This window comes from Sinocyclocheilus rhinocerous, unplaced genomic scaffold, assembly GCF_001515625.1.
Source record: "Sinocyclocheilus rhinocerous isolate Xijiao unplaced genomic scaffold, SAMN03320098_v1.1 scaffold115, whole genome shotgun sequence".
Taxonomy (NCBI): Eukaryota; Metazoa; Chordata; class Actinopteri; order Cypriniformes; family Cyprinidae; genus Sinocyclocheilus; species Sinocyclocheilus rhinocerous.
Genome location: NW_015650001.1, coordinates 2,594,754 through 2,616,690, shown reverse-complemented (window position 1 = coordinate 2,616,690; position 21,937 = coordinate 2,594,754). Strand labels below are relative to the sequence as shown.

At 36.3% G+C, this 21,937-nt stretch overlaps 2 protein-coding genes and 1 pseudogene across 4 annotated transcripts in view; all 3 read right to left on the bottom strand.

Moving 5' to 3' along the window:
- Positions 1-5,725, bottom strand: part of xab2 (XPA binding protein 2) — a 20,351-nt gene extending 14,626 nt beyond the window's left edge. The window contains exons 1-10 of one of the 3 annotated variants that reach the window (XM_016516212.1): positions 5,571-5,725; positions 5,030-5,178; positions 4,815-4,938; positions 4,530-4,727; positions 4,259-4,393; positions 2,989-3,153; positions 2,756-2,900; positions 2,520-2,671; positions 2,305-2,424; positions 798-929 (exon numbers count right to left, since the gene is read on the bottom strand). In XM_016516212.1, coding sequence (XP_016371698.1) covers positions 798-929; positions 2,305-2,424; positions 2,520-2,671; positions 2,756-2,900; positions 2,989-3,153; positions 4,259-4,393; positions 4,530-4,727; positions 4,815-4,938; positions 5,030-5,178; positions 5,571-5,606 — 1,356 coding nt within the window. In that variant the 5' untranslated portion in view covers positions 5,607-5,725. The remainder of the gene's footprint in view (positions 1-797; positions 930-2,304; positions 2,425-2,519; positions 2,672-2,755; positions 2,901-2,988; positions 3,154-4,258; positions 4,394-4,529; positions 4,728-4,814; positions 4,939-5,029; positions 5,179-5,570) is intronic. The other 2 variants (XM_016516210.1, XM_016516211.1) reach the window with 2 other exon arrangements.
- A 2,545-nt stretch (positions 5,726-8,270) lies between these two features.
- LOC107711186 (uncharacterized) lies at positions 8,271-16,822 on the bottom strand (annotated as a pseudogene).
- A 1,159-nt stretch (positions 16,823-17,981) lies between these two features.
- LOC107711254 (syntaxin-binding protein 2-like) overlaps positions 17,982-21,937 on the bottom strand; it is a 19,102-nt gene continuing 15,146 nt past the window's right edge. The window contains exons 14-19 of the mRNA XM_016516209.1: positions 21,477-21,618; positions 21,289-21,395; positions 20,981-21,079; positions 20,815-20,900; positions 18,883-19,043; positions 17,982-18,798 (exon numbers count right to left, since the gene is read on the bottom strand). Coding sequence (XP_016371695.1) covers positions 18,725-18,798; positions 18,883-19,043; positions 20,815-20,900; positions 20,981-21,079; positions 21,289-21,395; positions 21,477-21,618 — 669 coding nt within the window. The 3' untranslated portion in view covers positions 17,982-18,724. The remainder of the gene's footprint in view (positions 18,799-18,882; positions 19,044-20,814; positions 20,901-20,980; positions 21,080-21,288; positions 21,396-21,476; positions 21,619-21,937) is intronic.

The window sequence follows — 21,937 nt, the reverse complement described above, 5'->3', positions numbered from 1 at the left end:
TATGAATGAATGGCACAGACGCGCGGTTTCGTTTACTACACACATACTGAAGTGCGCAGTGTTTTCAGCGTCTGCTGTCTCGCTAAATGAGAACATAAATACATGAACAACAGTCAGTGTCTGCTCTATTATAAATCATTTATATTTTAAAAATACCCAAAACAGCGGAATTACAAGATGGAAATATAGACTAGAAAGATATTTAAACTTGCTCTGCCCTTACGTCCATGACATTGACTCACTGCGGAGTTGTTTTGGCAATCTTTCCAGCTCTTAACGCCGAATGTGCTCTTATGGTTTGATACATGATGGGCTAATGTAGAAGCAAATAACTTGAAATAAATAACTTTAAAAAATAACTTTTAAAAATAAACCCCTTTGTATTGCATTGCATATTGTATGTCCAGGGATGACAGATGCAGAAGCAGACATGCTATTTATGACAGGATGTAACTTTTCATACTTTGCAGTAAAAGTGGCTCTCCTATTAACTTTGTCCTATATGTGCGGCTCTCGTGAAAAAAATAGTGAAGATCACTGCACTAGACTATGATGCCAAGCAAACTTTGAAACTAGGCTGCAAATTGTCTTTAGATATTACCAAAAATTAAATAAAAACTATATAGACATTAAATTTAAAAAAAAAACATGAAAATGACCAATAAAACCAACAAAATTGCCAAAGCTATATAAATATAAAATGAATAAAACATAAAATAGATAATATTACCTCAATGACACTAAAATAACACTGTGCTTCACTAAAGCATTAGTGGTAACGTATAGTAGTCTCTTACCCTTAGTATACGCAACGCTTGGTCATAATTCTCATGTCTCAGCTCCATCTCTCCATATTCACACCACACCGCTGCAAGATCATCCACCTGTTTGTAGTTCACCTTTGTGGCCTTCTCAAAGATAGTCCGAGCCTTGAAGTTCAAGAGAAATAGTTAACCATCAGTTTAACCAACAAATTATCTGCAAGTTAAATTAAATTAAAAGCTGCAAGTACACAGGAAGTGTCGTACATCATCCAGCTGTTCATTATCCTCATAGAATCTGGCGAAGGACACCCAGAGAGTGTGAGGTTTTCCTGTGGCTTTCATAGGATCTATCGTTTGCACAGCTTCTGTGTATGTGTTGATGATCTACAGGAAAAAGCAGAATAAGGTGTGTAAATCACATGTTGAGACAAATATCAATCGATTTAAAGATGTAAATGATCTTTCCAACCTGTCGTGGTTGGCCCTCGTAGAGTTTGACTCTCTTGTGCCACTCGTGAACATTGTGGGGGTTCTGACGCAGCAGCACGCTGTTTAATAGAAGCGGTCGTCTAGTTATCAGCGACTCAAAACGGGCCAATCGCAACTCCAAGTCAATGTCATCTAGAGTGGGGAAATCAGGATTTCTGTAACACCAACATCAAGGATTAATTGCTACAAGGTCTTCTGAGGAAAAAAATCTCTCACCTTCTTCATCTTGTCCCAGTTCAGACGTGGTCTCCATCTTGGCAGCAATCATGCTCTCCTCAAACTGCGCAAAGCTGTCGAAAACCTGGGTGAAGTCTCGCACAGTGACTACTGTTAGGATGGCCTCCTCGTATACATCTCGAGCCTTGAAAAAACAAGATAATGGTGTCAATTTGTGCATGAGCAGGGTTAGTGTATACAGAGTCTTAGATTTCATATATTTGTAGTTTTACCTTCTCAAAGTGTCCACTGCGGATGTAGTAATCAGCCAGAGAACACCAGAGCTTGCCAAGCTGGTCAGTAAAGCGAGTGAGACCTCCTCTGATAATCGCTCCCACCTTCAGTGAAGTCACCTTGTCTGGGTTTTGTGAGATGAGGTCACAGAGCTCGTGCCAGAGCTGTAATTGAATTTTACATGATAAAATATGTACATTCTGCACAGTATGTGAATATTTCACAAAATTGAATTAATGCATATATGGAGACAGAGAATAGGATGGACATTAGTGGCATAAAGCCACTTTGATGCATAATAATAATGCATCATTAGTCTTAGAATGACAATTCAATGAATTGATTAGGGACCTAAGCAATTATAATTCCTATAATAATTACTAGTGTATTAGATAATCATTTTTTTCTAATCCTCCATCTCTCCAGAACCACACCACAAAGCAGCAGGATCATCCACCTGTTTGTAGTTCACCTTTGTGGCCTTCTCAAAGATAGTCCGAGCCTTGAAGTTCAAGAGTAATAGTTAACCATCAGTTTAACCAACAAATTATCTGCAAGTTAAATTAAATTAAAAGCTGCAAGTACACAGGAAGTGTCGTACATCATCCAGCTGTTCATTATCCTCATAGAATCTGGCGAAGGACACCCAGAGAGTGTGAGGTTTTCCTGTGGCTTTCATAGGATCTATCGTTTGCACAGCTTCTGTGTATGTGTTGATGATCTACAGGAAAAAGCAGAATAAGGTGTGTAAATCACACACTGTAGTTATGTTGAGACAAATATCAATCGATTTAAAGATGTAAATGATTTTCCAACCTGTCGTGGTTGGCCCTCGTAGAGTTTGACTCTCTTGTGCCACTCGTGAACATTGTGGGGGTTCTGACGCAGCAGCACGCTGTTTAATAGAAGCGGTCGTCTAGTTATCAGCGACTCAAAACGGGCCAATCGCAACTCCAAGTCAATGTCATCTAGAGTGGGGAAATCAGGATTTCTGTAACACCAACATCAAGGATTAATTGCTACAAGGTCTTCTGAGGAAAAAAATCTCTCACCTTCTTCATCTTGTCCCAGTTCAGACGTGGTCTCCATCTTGGCAGCAATCATGCTCTCCTCAAACTGCGCAAAGCTGTCGAAAACCTGGGTGAAGTCTCGCACAGTGACTACTGTTAGGATGGCCTCCTCGTATACATCTCGAGCCTTGAAAAAACAAGATAATGGTGTCAATTTGTGCATGAGCAGGGTTAGTGTATACAGAGTCTTAGATTTCATATATTTGTAGTTTTACCTTCTCAAAGTGTCCACTGCGGATGTAGTAATCAGCCAGAGAACACCAGAGCTTGCCAAGCTGGTCAGTAAAGCGAGTGAGACCTCCTCTGATAATCGCTCCCACCTTCAGTGAAGTCACCTTGTCTGGGTTTTGTGAGATGAGGTCACAGAGCTCGTGCCAGAGCTGTAATTGAATTTTACATGATAAAATATGTACATTCTGCACAGTATGTGAATATTTCACAAAATTGAATTAATGCATATATGGAGACAGAGAATAGGATGGACATTAGTGGCATAAAGCCACTTTGATGCATAATAATAATGCATCATTAGTCTTAGAATGACAATTCAATGAATTGATTAGGGACCTAAGCAATTATAATTCCTATAATAATTACTAGTGTATTAGATAATCATTTTTTTCTAATCCAAAATACAATTCCTGACCTATTTTAAGCCACCAAATCCAGATCTGCAACCTACATTTTTGTCTTCAAGCATGAATATGTCAGAAAAATACAATAAAATGTTGGCCAATTTCAGACTGCATCATCTTGAATATGCATCATTTAGTTAGGAACCATAATTAAGATAAATCTGTGTCAAATACACTACTGTCCAAAAGTTTGGGGTCAGTAAGATTTTAGCTTTAAGAGTGAGGGGTCAGTAAGAGGTCAGTTTTTTAAAGAAATTACTTATTTCTTTAATTCAGCAAATTAAAATTACTTATACTTTTATTCAACTTATAAGTTGAATATAAGTATACTTATATTCAGCAACGCTGTATTAAACTCATAAAAAGTGACAGTGAAGACAAAGTTACAAAATATTTTTATTTCATACAAATGCTGTTCTTTTGAACTTTGTTCACCAAAGAATCCTGAAAAAAACGTATCACGGTTTCCATAAAAATATTAAGCACAACTGTTTCAACATTGAAAATAACAAATGTTTCTTGAGCACAAATATTAGATTATATTAGAATGATTTCTAAAGGATCATGTGACACTGAAGACTTGCTTTACCATCACCGGAATAAATTATATTTGAAATATATTTATATAGAAAGCAGTTACTTTAGATTGTAGTAATATTTCAAAATATTTCTGTTTTTACTTTGTTGTCGATAAAATAAATGCAGCCATGGTGAGCATAAGAGACTACTTTCAAAAATATAAAAATAAAAATTGTAACCAACCCCAAACTTGTGAATAGTAGTGTATTTACACTCCAGATGTAGAGATGGACAAACTCATTAAAAAATGTAAAACCTGTAATTTGCTGACCTGATAATTGGACTTTCCCTCTTTCGAAACAAAGTTTTCATCATTGACCACAGCTGCCAGCCGAATCGCAGCTTCATCCAGACGTCCAACTGAACGCAGGTAATCAATGTATTCCTCTGCATTCTCAGGTGACAACTACAAAAAGGACAGAGGAAAAGGAAGTGTATAGATAGCTTTAATCATTTACACCTTAAAGCACAGAGCTTGACACGTCAACTAATATAGACAATCAAGTGTGTTTTTGGTTTCCAGCATAACGTCCAACATTTACCTTTAAGTACCGGCGGTAAACACGAATAGCTGTTTCTGGGAGAGGCAAGTTACGGGCAAAGCGAAGATACAGGGGCCAGATGCGAGGATGCTGGGTAATGGGTAGCGCTCTTAACGCCCTATCGAATGTCCGTCTGCTCCGTGTAATTTTGCATTGAGACACCATGAGCTGACAGTAGTCGATCCATATCCTGGGCATCTGAGGAGACCGTGAAAAGTCTGCTATATGTTGTCACACAGTACTGCCGCTATACAAACGTGAAAATGTAAGAAACTTCAGCTTTACCTTATGCATAAACACAAGTGCTCTCTCATGACAGTTGTTCACCTCCTCGTATGCTGGATCTGTGACACATTTGCCTTTCACCTGTTTCCTTCTCTCTCTCAGGTAGTTGTACCACAACTTGTAACTGAGAAATACATAAGAAAAGAAGCAAATCTATTTTAGGTTCCAAGCACAGGGGTTTCATTATAAGAGAAAACAAGATGACATGCACACACCTGCCAGGCAGCTCTTTTAAAGCTCTTTCATAGATCATATTGAGCACTGATTTCTGAGCATTTTGCTTGTGCTCAATGTAACGCATCCAGCACTTGACTGAATACGGATTCCTGATGATTTCTTCTTCATAAGGCAAATCATCGTCTTCCTGCAATGTACACATTACTCTATTAATTATATGAACAACGAATGAATGCGAGCTCAAAAAGATAAAGTCATGTTAGGGACCTAGAAGTATTTCGAGCTGAATCATATTTGTTCGATTAAAATGGTTATTTAATTTCAAATATATTGTTAGTAAATGACTGAACATATATGCTAACTACTGTTATCCATTCAGTCTATAATTAATGTTAATCAATGCAAACGACACAACACTTCAGTTCGTGTTTGACAGGTAATACATCACAGATGTTAGTAAATAAAATATTAAAACATTATTTTTGTATTTTGCTATCTTATACTCTCAGAGTTAGCAAGCTAATCACAGCTAGCTAAGAAAAAATGACACAAAACCTACTTAAAAACACAAATACATACGAATAAAACGTCTGCCTTTCCGCTAAGCGTTGGCATTTTCCTTTTGACAGAGAAATCCGTTTAATAATTTTAAAAAGTCAGTGTTATTCTTGACAAAACAAATACTTTCCCAACGTGTTGGGAACGTAGAGTACAAAAGCCCCGCCTTTTCCGAGTGAAGTCCTATTGGCTGTCGCTTCCTCTGACAGAGTTTGAGGTTGTGTCAATGCTTGTCCTCTAGGGGGAGCCTCCAGGATTAGGGCGTTTTTAATGGACGTCAATGTAAGAGAGCCTTTGCCATTATTCTGAAGTGAACTTTATGTAGACTTTGCAGCGAAAAATGTTTTATTAGAGAAGTAACTGTAGCAAAATAGTTGAAAAAGAAGTGCGCTTAATTGTGTTGTACTTGTAGTGTACTGTAAATCTTAAAAGTATATTTTTAATAAACTATACTTGCAGATATTAAATCGTAATATTGGCCACATCTGAAAAGGGTCATACCATTAATATTACCTGTGTAGTTGAATTAAATACGCTATAAAAACCCCGCTCATTCAGGGGCCTGCATTATGGACGGAACAAGAAGATAATGTACAGTAAGTGTATACACACACACACTAGTTCAGTTGAATGACATTTGCGCTCTTTAATGATGTTAAACTGAATATACGTAGCAAACTCTTTTCTCACAATTAACATCAACATTGAAAATCTAGTTTATCTGTCAATCAGTCGCAAAGACCCAATGACCCAATTGCCAATGTGTTATATAGTGCTGTCAAACTATTAATCGTTATTAATCGCATCCAACATAAACGTTTTTGTTTACATAATAGGCCTATATGTATGTGTGCTGTGTATATTTATGAAATATATAAAAAAAACACACACATACAGTAAATATTTTGAAAATATTTACATGTATATATTTATATTATTTATATTACAGGAAAAAAAAAACTTTTATTTTGGATGCGATTAATCGCGATTAATCATTTGACAGCACTAGTTTAAATGTGTAATTCACGTCCTGTGTATCAACCCATGTTTGTGTGTTGGTGCTGCAACAATAGATTGTTTATTTTTAAAATTTTAAACTGGGTGGTGATGATGTCATAATGGTGCTATGTCATTGGAATTTTTAGAACGTTTAGAGCCTAATAAAAAGATGCTGTCAGTGTATGAGCTACTTTTGACTAGGCTTCCCTTTGCATATACAGCGTATCATGTGGGCCGAAAATGATTCCACTCTGAGAAAAAGTGTAATCGGTAATATAATTATTAAGGGCCTAGCAAGGGACATCAATGACCTTGCTTTATCCAGGACTTTCTCTCGCTTCAGGGAAATCCTGTCGAGCAGAGTGGTGTGTGACAGTAACGGTGAACCGAAAGGCTATGGTTTCATCTATCACGCCACACTCGAGGCCGCTGAATTAGTTATTAAGAAGCTGGATGGCTCGCTGCTCAATGGCTATCTAGTGTCCGTATGCCATTTTAAGACATACAAGGAACACCAGGCAGAGCAAAAGAGCAGCTCCAAACCTCCCCAAAAGAAAGACTTCAGTCTTTATGTCCAAAACATGCCGTACAGCTTGGGCAGTGAGGAGCTGGGCTCTCTATTCTCTGCTTTTGGAGAAGTCACCAGTGCAACGGTGATCACGAAGAAAAGACGCAGCATGGGTTATGGTTTTGTGACATACTCATCGCTCGATGATGCTGTTATAGCCACATCTGTAATGAATGGCTATATCATCGGCAACCGGCCATTGAGAGTCACTTTCTCCCATAGTGCAGAGAAAGCAAGACAAATAGAGCAGCCCATAAATGCCAATTCCTTTCGCAGAAGAGCATGATATAAAAGAACAAGAGCAGATTGAACAATCAGAGCAATGAAAAAAAACCTACTGCTAATGCTGGGGGGAAAAAAGTAGAAAAAACAAACCATGTCTCTGGTGCATAAAAACCCTGAACCTGAACCCTGGTGCAAAATACAAAAAATGTAAATAAAACAATAAAAATAAATAAAAACAAATGTGAAATAACTCTTTTTGGAGTGTCTTTCTAATGTTCTGTATTATCACAAGTCTTCAAAATGTTTTAAAACTTTCGAAATCCATTTGCTCAGGATTTTTTAAAACATTTTACAAGTTAAAGAGCTCTGATTTGGGGCTGTTTGTAAATGTAAAGATATTTAGAAGGTTATTTCAAGATATTTAGAGTGAGAGAAAGCAGGATGATTTGCTGCAGCTGCTCTGAAACAGCTTGTAATCTACTTTTAGGGCAGAATAAGAGAAAGACAGACAGAATGACAGCGGGTTATTCAGATGTGGGAATAAGTGCTTTATCAGTCATTATCAAGTCCCAGTCAAGATTTTACATTTTAAAACTTTTGATGTAAATCTACAAGTAGGCATTTGTGATTTAAGTTAAAGAGATACAGCTGCTGAAAATCTGTTCTAGGGTAGCCAATATGTGCAGTCTTGTGCGTTGCTTGGTGTATTCACTTAGCATACTGTAATTTGTTTCACATTAAAAAAAAATTATTGTTTATGTTTACTGAAAATGTATCAGTTATTAGTCATTTTGGAAACGTGTTTAAAGTCATGTCCATTTGCAGGAGATCTTTATCAGTAGCCTAATTAGATGATGATTTATTTTACACGAAACATAAACAGCACAGGTAACACTAATTTTAGAAACAGGCATAAAGCTTCACACAAATACATATTTATTTATTAAATTCACAAGAGATTATCAAACACAACAGAAACAGCACAAGCCTATTTGATCATCCATCACAGCAGATAAAAAACTACATTTTACTCCTTCACTTAATACAGACACACACAAATATCATAAATTTCAGTCAGTCAGTTCACTCAAACCCTGAGCCATGAAATAAAACCATACAGAATACATTTCTAAACGGTATGTTAATTTCCAGTGTGAACATAGCTTATTTTAACAGGTTAATTAAAACTTTTTTTTTTTTAATTAAGTCATCAAATGCAAATAACTTTTTTTCTAAAAATCAACAAGTTTAGCTTATTTGTAATACTGACATTCAACCAGGTGATGTGAAACCAGAATATATGAACATGCGTAGCATCCTATTTTCTCTTTTCTTTGCTTCCCTCTTTTTTCTCTTTCTTTCCACTACTCTTTCCTTTTCCTTTCTTAGCCTCCTTGTTCAGCTCTGCTCTGTCCCGTACGTTATTCTGTTGCAGCTGATTGGTGTGGACTCTTTGGTTCAGAGAGATGTAGTCCTCATATGGGGTCCCCATTGGACTAGCCATGTCTCCTGGGTGTGGAGAAGAGGGTCTCGAGTGTCCCTGACTGGCAGGAGACCTGTGAGGAGACGCAGACCTGGAGCGATGCTGTCCGGGTGGGTTCACATTGAGAGAAAGCGGTCTGCCAGGCCTAGGGCTGAGAGGAATTACTATAGCCTCCCCCGGTTGTCCGATTGTGAGAAAGATTTCAGGGAGTGGACATGGCTGGTTATTTGGTCCATGCGTCTGAAAGAGACCCAAAAATAAACATTACACTTTAGACTTTGTGCTGTTGATGCACTTGAATAATTTGCATTTTTGGCCAAAGCATGAGAATTTTTTGAGAAAACGAAAAAAAAAAAAATCCTGAAGCTGGTTGCCTCATGTTTTTACATTTTCTCAACTTCTGATTTATTTTACTGTGTAGGCATTAATGTTCAAGCATAAATAAGTAGCAATCTGGAATAGGAAAACACTGTTTTAGTGCCTTAAGTTTGCTTTGAGCTGACCAGCTTCTATCGCTTTCTTAAAGCGGTTTAAAAATTTTTACCTAAGTGTACTTAAGTTTAACTTAAAGAATGAATAGCACTTTTGGGAAATACTGTATATACACACACCATGAAGACTCCAGCAATAACAGTGGCCTACAAAAAGCTATTTTGTTTTTATTTAAAAATTAGTGCTGTCAAATGATTAATCGCGATTAATCGCATCCAAAATAAAAGTTTTTGTTTACATAATATATGCATACTGACTGTGTATATTTATTATGCTTATTTAAATACATACACATACAGTATATATTTTGAAAATATTTACATGTATATATTTATATTCATATAATTTATATTATACATATTTTTCTTAAATATATACATGCATGTGTATTTATATATACATAATAGATATACATAGTACACACACATATATTATGTAATAATACACCTATATCGCGATTAATCGTTTGACAGCACTAATAAAAATGCTATATACAAATAGAAAAATTCATAGTGTCCTATAAAAGTTCATAGTGACCACACTGTTACGCTATGAATATGACAAAAAAAACTCATAAAATTGTCTATGCATCTCTTGCACTATATTCAAGCCTTTTGAAGCCATGTGTGAGGATCAGACCATGATTTGCATCATTAAATGAGTCTTCCCATCCAGTGAGCTGTTCATTCAAAAACGTTGTTAAACCAGATCATTGAGTGAGTGAGTTGAACTCATTAGGATAGTTCACCCAAAAATGAAAACTGACCCTCATGTCATTTCAAAATTTTTCAGTCTTTTTTGGAGTTTGAAAGCTTTGGGTCCCATTCAATTTCATAATACTGACAAAAACAGCTGAAACATTGTGACGTACTTTGGTCTGTTTTTCACAAAAAGCTATCTTATGACTTCAGAAGTGCGGAAATATGGAAATTATAATGACTTTCATTCTGTAAACAGTTTTTTGTGGTCATCTACAGTACCTACCTGATCTGGAGGGAAGCACATGGAAATTTGAAACGATATCTGTAAAGCAAAAGTGTTCTTCCAATTAATATCAACAACTTAATTTGAATTTAGAGATGAAAAGCAAAAATAGATGCAGTACATGCCACACAAAATCCCTCACCTGCGCAGACAGGTCATCATGCAGTAATCTCTCGGGGAAAATGAGGCCGATCTGGGGGGAGGCCTGACAGGTGTGTCTGGTTCACTGATGCTCAGAGTGGGAGAGGAAGGTCTGGAACAAACTTTTTTTGGCGCAGCAGGTGACGCGGGGGTCAGGGTGATTTTAGGGGCTAATGTTTTATTGTTCTCTCTCTTAGTTCCAGTGTTGGAGTTCTGGATGCCTGGCAATGCGCTGAGTGTCACGCGCTGGTCATCCAGTCGTCCGCTCTGAAAGTTGGCCACCAGTTTGAAAAACTGCTCAGGATCTTCCGCTGCATGGAACAAGCCAGTATAGTGTGAGACATTAGGATTGCAGAGATGCATTTTTTATAATGAGCAGGTCATTCATAATAAGCAGACTTGGTTACCTGTTTGAGTAGTGTTTGGAGAGGAGGAAGTCTTTTTAAAGGGTTCAAATGAGCACCGCTGGTCATCCATTCGCCGTTGCTGTGTATGATGCACCAGGGAAAAAAGCTGGTTAAAAATTCCACTTATATATGAGTGTATTGTTCCCACTAACTGTTGAGCTACAGGTTATTACAAAGGCAAATCATTTTTTGTGTTACTAACTAGAACAAAAAATATATTTTAATTTAAATACATACAGTACTAGTCATAAGTTTTGATTTTTGATATTGGGGTTGTTTTTGTTGTTGTTTTGTAATTAACTGCTGAATTTTCAGCAACCATTATGGCAGACTTCAGTGTCACAAGATTCTTAAGAAATTATTCTGAATGTATATCAGATGGAGTAATGGCTGCTGAAAATTCAATTTTACCATCACAGAAATAAATTGCATTTTAAAATATATTTAAATAAAAAAACAGTTAATTTAAATTATAATAATATTTCACAATATTACTGTTATATTTACTTACTATAAATTCAGCCTTGGTTTGCACAAGCGACTTTTTTCAAAAACATTTTAAAAATCGTAATTATTCAACTGACTGGTATTTTAAAATATATAAAATGTTAAATATATACAATTTCTGTAGTATCTTTTTTTCACTTTCAGTGGTACGATTATGCTATGAATAATGTTTTCAACCTATAAAAAGGTTATCCATTGATTTTAAAATTTTATTCAGAATTGCTTCAGTTGGATGCTGTCTGGATTGATTTGTGCAGTGTGGCTGCTCACCTCAGAGGCCGGGCTGAATGATCCCGATCTCTGGGATGATTTAGTGGGTGAGCCTGATCCAGACGGGGATACGGGTTGAGAATGAGACTTCTTTGGGGGGGCAGGAGACCCCAGCTGGATTTTGGGAGCAGAGCAGCGCTGATCATCTATCCGAGAGCCCTGCCGAAGAGAAAATAATACAAGAGTGCATCGTTATCACAGAGTGCTTTTAAATTAATGACAGTCTAGCCAGGTTTCTGTTTCTGGGCATGTACCAATTATGGAAACAGGGGAGCGCTAGTAAATGTTGATTAACATCTTAAAATAAGCCCCTTTATTTGCTGGCCTATATTTGGGCTCTTGCCCTTGTTAAAGCTGTGCATAGTCTCACAAATGTATCATTCATCACATTTTCCTTAATTTTTTTTTTTTAAATAGAAGAGTTCAATGTTTTATAAAACATACTGCAATTTTTTGTAGAAACCAGGTTACACTTTTTAGGATTCTTTCAGATGAATAATTCAAAATAACAGCATTTATTTGAAATAGAAATCTTCTATAACATTATAAATGTCTTTACTCTCACTTTTGATCAATATAATACATACTTGCTGAATAAAAGTATTAATTTCTCTGTTTAAAAAATTACTTACTGACCTCAAACGTGTGAACGGTAGCGTATAATGCCTTTAAATGATGAAGGCGACATCTCAACATTTTACTCGCCTGCATTCTGGAGACCATGCTGAAGAGCTGATCTGAATCCTGAGCAGTCATACCATGAGGCGATTTTATCTCTGGCAGCTGGTTTAGCGTCGCCCGCTGGTCATCGAACCGCCGATTTTGGGTGCTAGCAATGAGTTTAAAAAACGTCTCGACATCTTGATCTGTTTGAAGGATGTAGAGGAACAGAAACTGCACTGATTGGTTTGCTCTTTGTAGCTATTTGATAAATTATTACACATGACAGACTTACCTGACTGGCTGTTATCCATATGTCCAGGTGATAAAGGGTTAATTGAACAGCGTTGTTCATCCATCCGTCCACTTTGTGCTTGACTAACTAGACACAACAGCTGGTCCTGCTCACGCTGATAGATTTAGAACAAGAATAACAGGCTTTTATACTTGTTAGTTTTGAGAAAAATATGGCTACTATAACATTCATACTCACTTGAAAACTGTCATAGTCCATTCTGTCCTTGTCTGGTAGAGGGTTGAATGAGGCTGATCTGGTTGTGAGAGTGTTATAAGTGTCTGTATCAGCAGTAGTTTGAGGACTGTAGCTTGATCTTCTCATAGAGCCCTGGCCCCGGGGGGTCAGGCTCATTTTTGGAGGGTTGCGCTTCTTGAAACTCTACATGACAGGTCAAAAAGTTCATTCTCAAACCTTTCTTACAGATATACACTGATAAAAAAAAGAAAAGAAAAGCTAGGATCGATTTTCACTCAGAAATTGTTAGTAAATTTCACAAATAATTACAAAGAAATTAAAGTAAGACTGAATTAAACAGGACATTTTCAAATAGAAAGTAGCATTTTCTTGTAAAATCACTGTGGCTGAGCTCCAGAGATGCAGTCGGGAGATGGGAGAAAGTTGTAGAAAGTCAACCATCACTGCAGCCCTCCACCAGTCGGGGCTTTATGGCAGAGTGGCCCGACGGAAGCCTCTCCTCAGTTCAAGACACATGAAAGCCCGCATGGAGTTTGCTAAAAAAACACCTGAAGGACTCCAAGATGGTGAGAAATAAGATTCTCTGGTCTGATGAGACCAAGATAGAACTTTTTGGCCTTAATTCTAAGCGGTATGTGTGGAGAAAACCAGGCACCTGTCCAATACAGTCCCAACAGTGAAGCATGGTGGTGGCAGCATCATGCTGTGGGGGTGTTTTTCAGCTGCAGGGACAGGACGACTGGTTGCAATCGAGGGAAAGATGAATGCGGCCAAGTACAGGGATATCCTGGGCGAAAACCTTCTCCAGAGTGCTCAGGACCTCAGACTGGAACTAAGGTTTACCTTCCAACAAGACAATGACCCTAAGCACACAGCTAAAATAACGAAGGAGTGGCTTCCCAACAACTCTGTGACTGTTCTTGAATGGCCCAGCCAGATCCCTGACTTAAACCCAATTGAGCATCTCTGGAGAGACCTAAAAATGGCTGTCCACCAACGTTTACCGTCCAACCTGACAGAACTGGAGAGGATTTGCAAGGAGGAATGGCAGAGGATCCCCAAATCCAGGTGTGAATAACTTGTTGCATCTTTCCCAAAAAGACTCATGGCTGTATTAGATCAAATGGGTGCTTCTACTAAATACTGAGCATTTTTCAGTTTTTCTTTTTTAATAAATCTGCAAAGATGTCAACAATTCTGTGTTTTTCTGTCAATATGGGGTGCTGTGTGTACAATAATGAGGAAAAAAAATTAACTTAAATGATTTTAGCAAATGGCTGCAATATAACAAAGAGTGAAAAATTTAAGGGGGTCTGAATACTTTCCGTACCCACTGTATATCATTCATGTATCTGATTTATATAACATTTTATTCCTAAAAACATGTTTTGTTTTTCCTGATTTATTAAGTGATAAATCCAAAATCCCCTCTGTAAAAACGTATTACTCTAATATATGAACAAAATTAAACAAAAAAATTGAACCTGGCTTTATCCAATGTTCAGATTCCTGTTCTGCAAATGTATGTAAATGAGTGCATATTTAATTAGAAAATACCTCATTTGTATATTGAAATATAATATTTTAGAAAACATGTAATACAAAAAAATCGTCTTTGATCAGATGTGTAAGTATGGTGAATCTTTACCATTTTTGTTTTCACTTTGCCTTTCCTAACAAATAACTACCACTAATAAAGAGTGTCGTTTAAAAGACTAGGGTGAAAGTAAATGAATTAATATCTTAATAATCACAGTATCTGACCTGGGCTGTAGGCATGAGCTTGTTGGCGTGTTGTTGGACCCAAGGAACAGCGCTGTTCATCTATTCTTCCACGCTGAGCTTTACTAACCAGGGAAAACAGCTCGTCCTGCTCGACTGACACTTGCTGTCAAGACAAAAACATTTGATTCACTTTTAACAGACTGTTGAAAAAAAAGAAAAGAAAAGCTAGGATCGATTTTCACTCAGAAATTGTTAGTAAATTTCACAAATAATTACAAAGAAATTAAAGTAAGACTGAATTAAACAGGACATTTTCAAATAGAAAGTAGCATTTTCTTGTAAAAAAAAAAAAAGTATAACCTTGAACTAATAATCTTCATGTAGAACATTGAAAAATCATTTTTTCGCAGCATGTGTTATATATTGCTTGGAAAACTTACATGAGCTTTGCTGACCATGCTGCAAATCTGATCAAAGTTTGTCTTCAGTACATTTCCATCTTTTGGATCTTTGATGGTGAACGCCTCCATCCCTGGCAATGAGTTCAGTGTCACCCGTTGGTTGTCTAATCGTTGACTTTGACTATTGACCAGGAACTGGAAAAAATCATCTGGATCTGGTGCGGAAAAGATATCAAATTGTTTATTCATGCACTGGTAAATTTTGAGATTTTGGACCATTTCGCTATCACAACTTGTCTTCTTTCAGACTAGTGGAAGGAAAACATCCAAAATGCACATTTGTTACATTACACTTTACTCATTTGCATCTGTAGATCTCAATTACAACACATGTATTTAAAGGCCGTTTTCTCAAAATGATTCTTCTCCTGCACTGAGCCAGAAATCTCCACTTCAGCAGCACTTAAATACACTAAACTTTATAGCTTTATTCCTGTATATATATTCTAAAGGTTTTTACAGAGGGGTTTGTTCATACAGTGGGTACGGAAAGTATTCAGACCCCCTTAAATTTTTTTAATAAATCTGCAAAAATGTCAACAATTCTGTGTTTTTCTGTCAATATGGGGTGCTGTGTGTACATTAATGAGGAAAAAAAATTAACTTAAATGATTTTAGCAAATGGCTGCAATATAACAAAGAGTGAAAAATTTAAGGGGGTCTGAATACTTTCCGTACCCACTGTATATCATTCATGTATCTGATTTATATAACATTTTATTCCTAAAAACATGTTTTGTTTTTCCTGATTTATTAAGTGATAAATCCAAAATCCCCTCTGTAAAAACGTATTACTCTAATATATGAACAAAATTAAACAAAAAAATTGAACCTGGCTTTATCCAATGTTCAGATTCCTGTTCTGCAAATGTATGTAAATGAGTGCATATTTAATTAGAAAATACCTCATTTGTATATTGAAATATAATATTTTAGAAAACATGTAATACAAAAAAATCGTCTTTGATCAGATGTGTAAGTATGGTGAATCTTTACCATTTTTGTTTTCACTTTGCCTTTCCTAACAAATAACTACCACTAATAAAGAGTGTCGTTTAAAAGACTAGGGTGAAAGTAAATGAATTAATATCTTAATAATCACAGTATCTGACCTGGGCTGTAGGCATGAGCTTGTTGGCGTGTTGTTGGACCCAAGGAACAGCGCTGTTCATCTATTCTTCCACGCTGAGCTTTACTAACCAGGGAAAACAGCTCGTCCTGCTCGACTGACACTTGCTGTCAAGACAAAAACATTTGATTCACTTTTAACAGACTGTTGAAAAAACAGCATATGCTGGTTAGGTATGTTTTGAAGCTGGGATGCTGGTTTGAGCTGGTTTAAGATGGTCATTAGCTGGTCGTGTGCTGGTCCTAACCTGGTCCGAAGGACCAGCATAAACCAGCAAAGGACCATCTTAACTTCGGACCAGCATAAACCAGCAAAGGACCATCTTAACTTCGGACCAGCATAAACCAGCAAAGGACCATCTTAAACCAGCATTCCAGCTTCAAAACATACCTAACCAGCATATGCTGGTTTTGTAGCGTAAACCTACATAATGATTCATACGACGAAACTAATAATAAACTATTTGAAATTAAACCTAAAATGTAAAATAAAAGTATAAAATACCTCCATTTTGTCCGCCACAGACGTCATCTTCAATTCTACAATCTTCATCTGGATTTTCTTCTTATTAAAATACAAATATCAGTGCATAGCTACTTCCTCAAAACAAGTATTAACATTTCAGTCATGCTGCGGTTGAGTAACGTACTTGTGTACAAACTTGTGAGCGAGCTTCTCTCTCGACTGAAGCGACGGATGGAGAGATTTTAGAGGGTCTTAAGCTTTGAATATAACCCACACCCATTAGGAAACCTAGACCGGGGCCGTCTTTAATCCCAGATAAAACCAGTTAATCCTCTCTATCATACAGCCGGGATCTTTTATCATGGGAGATGACAATTATTTGAGCAGTGACATCCATATCTCTCAGCAGAGACCTGCTGACACCATCAGTCTGTGTTTCGGTTAATAACTCTATGGAACCGATTAATGGATTTCTGAAAACCAGCAGACAATGGGTTTAAATATTATGAATGTGACGTACAGGAAGAGTGACATTTCAATCAAGAGTTGAGTTGCAGGAAGTGCAGTTGCAAATAGTACAGACCTGGAAGTTTTAAAAAACAGTGAAATTAAGTGCTTAATTTTCAACAAAAATATGATTTGTTAACCTCAGAAAGCATACTATAGCCTACTAGTATATAAGTATACATGTACTATACTAAACAGTATGAGCTGTTTGCATTTATTTTCAACCCTTTTATACAACTTGTCTAGGTACAGTTTTAAACAATAAACATTAAAAAATGTTAAATATACAAAACTGATTACATAAAATAAACAAACAAAAAATGCCAGAATGGGAACCCAGAGGTGCACATATTTAGACAACCATTAAGATTTTTTTAATGTCTTAAGTCAGGACTGCATTTATTTGATCAAAAATACAATAAAACAGTCATATTGTGAAATATTATTAAAATTTAAAATGTGTTTTCTATTAGAATATATTTGAGCATGTAATTTATTCCTGTGATCAGAGCTGAATTTTCATCAGTCATTACTCCAGTCTTCAGTGTCACATGATCCTTCAGAAATCATTCTAACATGCTGATTTGCTGCTCAAGAAACGTTATTATCAATGTTGAAAACAATTGTGCTAATTAATATTTTTGTAGAAACTGTGATACCTTTTTTCAGAATCAGAAAGTTCGAAATGTATAGATTTTTTGACAGCATTTGAAATAGAACATTATAAATGTCTTTGTAACATTACAAATGCCATACGGTCACTTTTAATCAATTTAATGCATCCTTGCTGAATAAAAGAAACTACATACTGACCTTAATTTTTTAACGTTGGTCTACCTATATCAATCATATGATATATCTATCATAAACAGAAAGCAAGATGAAACTTGTTATAGTCAAGCATCTCTTTCTGGAGTGAGGCATAAGCAAAATTTATTTAGAATCATTAACATAGACAACAAACAAAAATACCCAGTGAACCACATCCGCCTATATGTGATAACGTAACAGTAAAAGAAGAAAGTGCACAAGTTCAGAGCATGAATAACAAAACAAACATTTATACTGAGATGAAACATCTGATGCCTTCACCAACACAGCGGCAGAAAATATAACAAAACCCTGACTGGAGATCAAAAACAGGCAACTGTACTATACGCATGCTTATCTTGCTTTATGGTATAAACTGCAAAAATCGTTTGTTTCTACATTGTGCAGCTTTACAGTAGCAGTACGATAAACCAGAAATCCAGTTGTGATCATTTGTTCCAGTCTGCAGGTCTAAAGAGGTCTTCAAATCACATCAGAACTTGACAGGACTGATTTTTAAATGATGCAAGGCAAGATTTAATCCACTTATCTGCACAATTATAAGCTTTTGGCAACAAGTTCTCAAATAATTTCACATACATTGTCATACATATATATATATAATTTTTCTTTTAACTTAAACATCAGTCTTCAACAGCTTTAATATATATACATACATATACTACCGGTTTAACTTGCGTAATTAAAATTACTACTTTAAAAGACAGCAAATAATCAGTAAGCAAGATCTAAAATGTGTCTTTTTACTGGTCATTTGAGAGAATCACTACTTCAGAGTATCAGGCTTCACATGAGTTCAGAGGGATCGATCTCTTCAGCGATGTACTGCTAAACGGGTGCAGGCTGGTCCAAATTCTTCAGGTCATTCAGAAAGTTGGTTGGAGTAAGAATGTGAGACGATCCTGTAGAAGAAAATGATATTTGACATTTTAAACAACTCTGAAAACACTAAATGCTGTGCTTTAAACTACGTCAACTCTTCTCACCAATCAGAACCTCCCATTTGCCCTCGGTGGCCCGGGTCACCTCATAAGCACAGCGTATCTCTGAATGTGTCACGCCACCAATCACAAAGATGATGAGGCGCGGGCCGCTGCGGTACTCTGTGGCAGACTTGTTTTTGTGCCAGTGTCCAAACCGTGCGCTGCTGCAATAAGATTCGACAGAAACGTCAGACCACATGCAAAGTAGTGCGTCGTTTGTAGCTTTGAAATCTCAACAGTTTAGAGCAAAAAAGATTCTGTTCATGGTTCATTCTTAATTTGTGTTCTGTGTGTATCCATGACTTAATACTAATATAATTTAAAAAGGTAATAAAATTAGCCACATTGTTTGAGTCTGTTCAATTAGTAATGCAAAAGAATTCTAAAATAAAACATTAATGATGTTTGCTTTTCATTGGAATATCGGTATATTTGCATGTCCCCAAAAATCTAATTCAACCTAAATATTGTTTTTGTGTGAATTAAGAAATATCATGCTTTATTGATTTTTTTTGGTCTTTGTTTTTCAGTTTCGTCACTAAACTTTAACAATGCATGTTTTAAAACCAAATTGTGTTGGGCTTTCTTAATGAAGCAAATGATATATTTCATGATTTTTTATTTCATGTACTCTTATATCTTTATTTATATGTATACATTTTTATTTTTGCTTTTTTTTTTTGCATATATTTATGCAAAAAAATGTATGCATATATTTTTATATTTTTTTATTTCTTTCTCTGATGTCTCCTGTTTCAACTCAGATTGTGTATAGGGATTGTAAGCTAGTTAATTTTGTATATGGAGATCCTGGTACCATTGATGTGAAAACAAAACAAAATAAAACAAAAAACATAATAAAATAAAAGAAACAACATAACATAACATAACATAACATAAAACAAAACAAAGTAAATCAAAGCCAAATAAAACAAAAAAACAATTGTGTATAGGGATTGTAAGCTAGTTAAATTTGTATATGGAGATCCTGGTACCATTGACGAGAAAACAAAACAAAACAAAATAAAACAAAAAAATATAATAAAATAAACAACATAACATAACATAACATAACATAACATAACATAACAAAACAAAGTAAATCAAAGCCAAATAAAACAAAAAAACAAAACAAAACAAAATAGTGAGTGATACTACCAGTATTTACTCAGTTATGTACTCATAGTTTTTAATGGATACAGCTGTACTTTTTTAAGTTCAGTTGTAAAAATGTATGAAATTATTAAATCAAAAACCTTGACATTTTCAGGTACAAATCCTTGAGTTATAAATATTTAATTATTTGGATATTAATATAAGGTGATAATTCCAATAAATAGCAAGCACTTGAATTATACTTTTCCACAATATTATGTACAAATGTAAATAACAAAAGTTATAAAATAAAATAAAATAAACAGTTTTTTTTTTTTTTTTTCAATATTTATTAAATTTATTCAATATTGTCAGGTCAGGTGACTGTTTCCTCTAAAATTCTAGAAACTGCCAATACAAAAACTGCATTATAATGTGTAATAAATCCGTTCAATCACTAATGTCTCTAGTGTCTGTGCGGCTGTGGGCAGCGCTAAAGTGAGGTGAAAAAAGTGAGGTGACATGTGGCCAAGTATGGTTACCCATACTAGGAATTAGTGCTCTGCATTTAACCCATCCTAAGTGCGCACACACACACCGTGAACACACACCCGGAGCAGTGGGCAGCCATTTATGCTGCAGCGCCCGGGGAGCAGTTGGGGGTTCGGTGCCTTGCTCAAGGGCACCTCAGTCGTGGTATTGAAGGTGGGAGAGAGCGCTGTACATTCACTTCCCCCACCTACAATCCCTGCCGGTACGAGACTCGAACCCGCAACCTTTGGGTTACGAGTCCGACTCTCTAACCATTAGGCCACGACCTGACTGTAGTGGTTGTGGTACCTGACTGTAGTGGTTGTGGTGGTGATGGGGGCGGGCTCAGACAGGAACGGCCACTGCTTCCTGTCACACTTGTCATCAATGATATTCTGCAGAGCCAAAGGAATTTAAATGAGAATAATTACATTCTTACATGATCATAAAACTATTACTGACAGTGTTTCCTGACCTCCATCACATCTTTAAGGGTGGGTGTCCACCGGGAGAGCTGATACGTGGATTCTGTGCGCTCCTTCCTGTCAGGCAGAGTCTTACCAGCATTAGCGCCCTGAAAGACAAGACAGAGAATGCGTTAGTAATTTGATAACGTATTGATCTTTAGGCCCACACAGGTGCCTGGACAGTTATTTCCTATGAAGAAAATCAGTATGACTCCTATGTTCATGAATAAGGAAAGGAAAGACATAAGGAAATAACGAAAGACATCTGTAGATTGCATCTGGGCCTGTCCTCAGACATCTGAGCGTCTCATCTTACCCCAGTAATGATGGGGCAGCCCAGGTGCTGCAGGTTGGTGATGATGTTCTTGTCCTGCTGCACGTTTGCGTGCTGGATGAGTTTTGTGAGGTTCTCTTCACCAATGCCTGTGTGTTTGGATGAATCACTTCTGTTTAATTCATTAAGCAGTCTTAAATGAAGTCATGCATAAATGCAAGTGTTCATACCCTTCTTCTTATGGAAAATGTACAGCAGTATGATGCGGATTTTGTCGTAGGGTTCGATCTCGGTGTTGAGCAGAACAGGGACGATACTCTTCATAGTGTCTTTGATCTGTTCCCCCTCAGCATCTGATCCCATGGCCAAGTCCTAGAGGAAAGGTTTATTGATTATTTAAATTCATTATACTTCATTGTACACCGTTTTTTTAAGGTCGTGAATGATACCTCAAACAATGTGCCTTCTTGAGCAGAGATTCTAAAGTTCTAAAATTCATAATCTCACACTGATAGAGTGTTCAGACTAGGGCTGCACGATAAATCGCATCCAAAATAAAAGTTTTTGTTTACATAATATATGTATGTGTACATTTATTATGCATCTATAAATACGCACTCATACAGTATATATTTTGAAAATATTCACATATATTTACATGTATATATTTATATTATATATAAATATATTT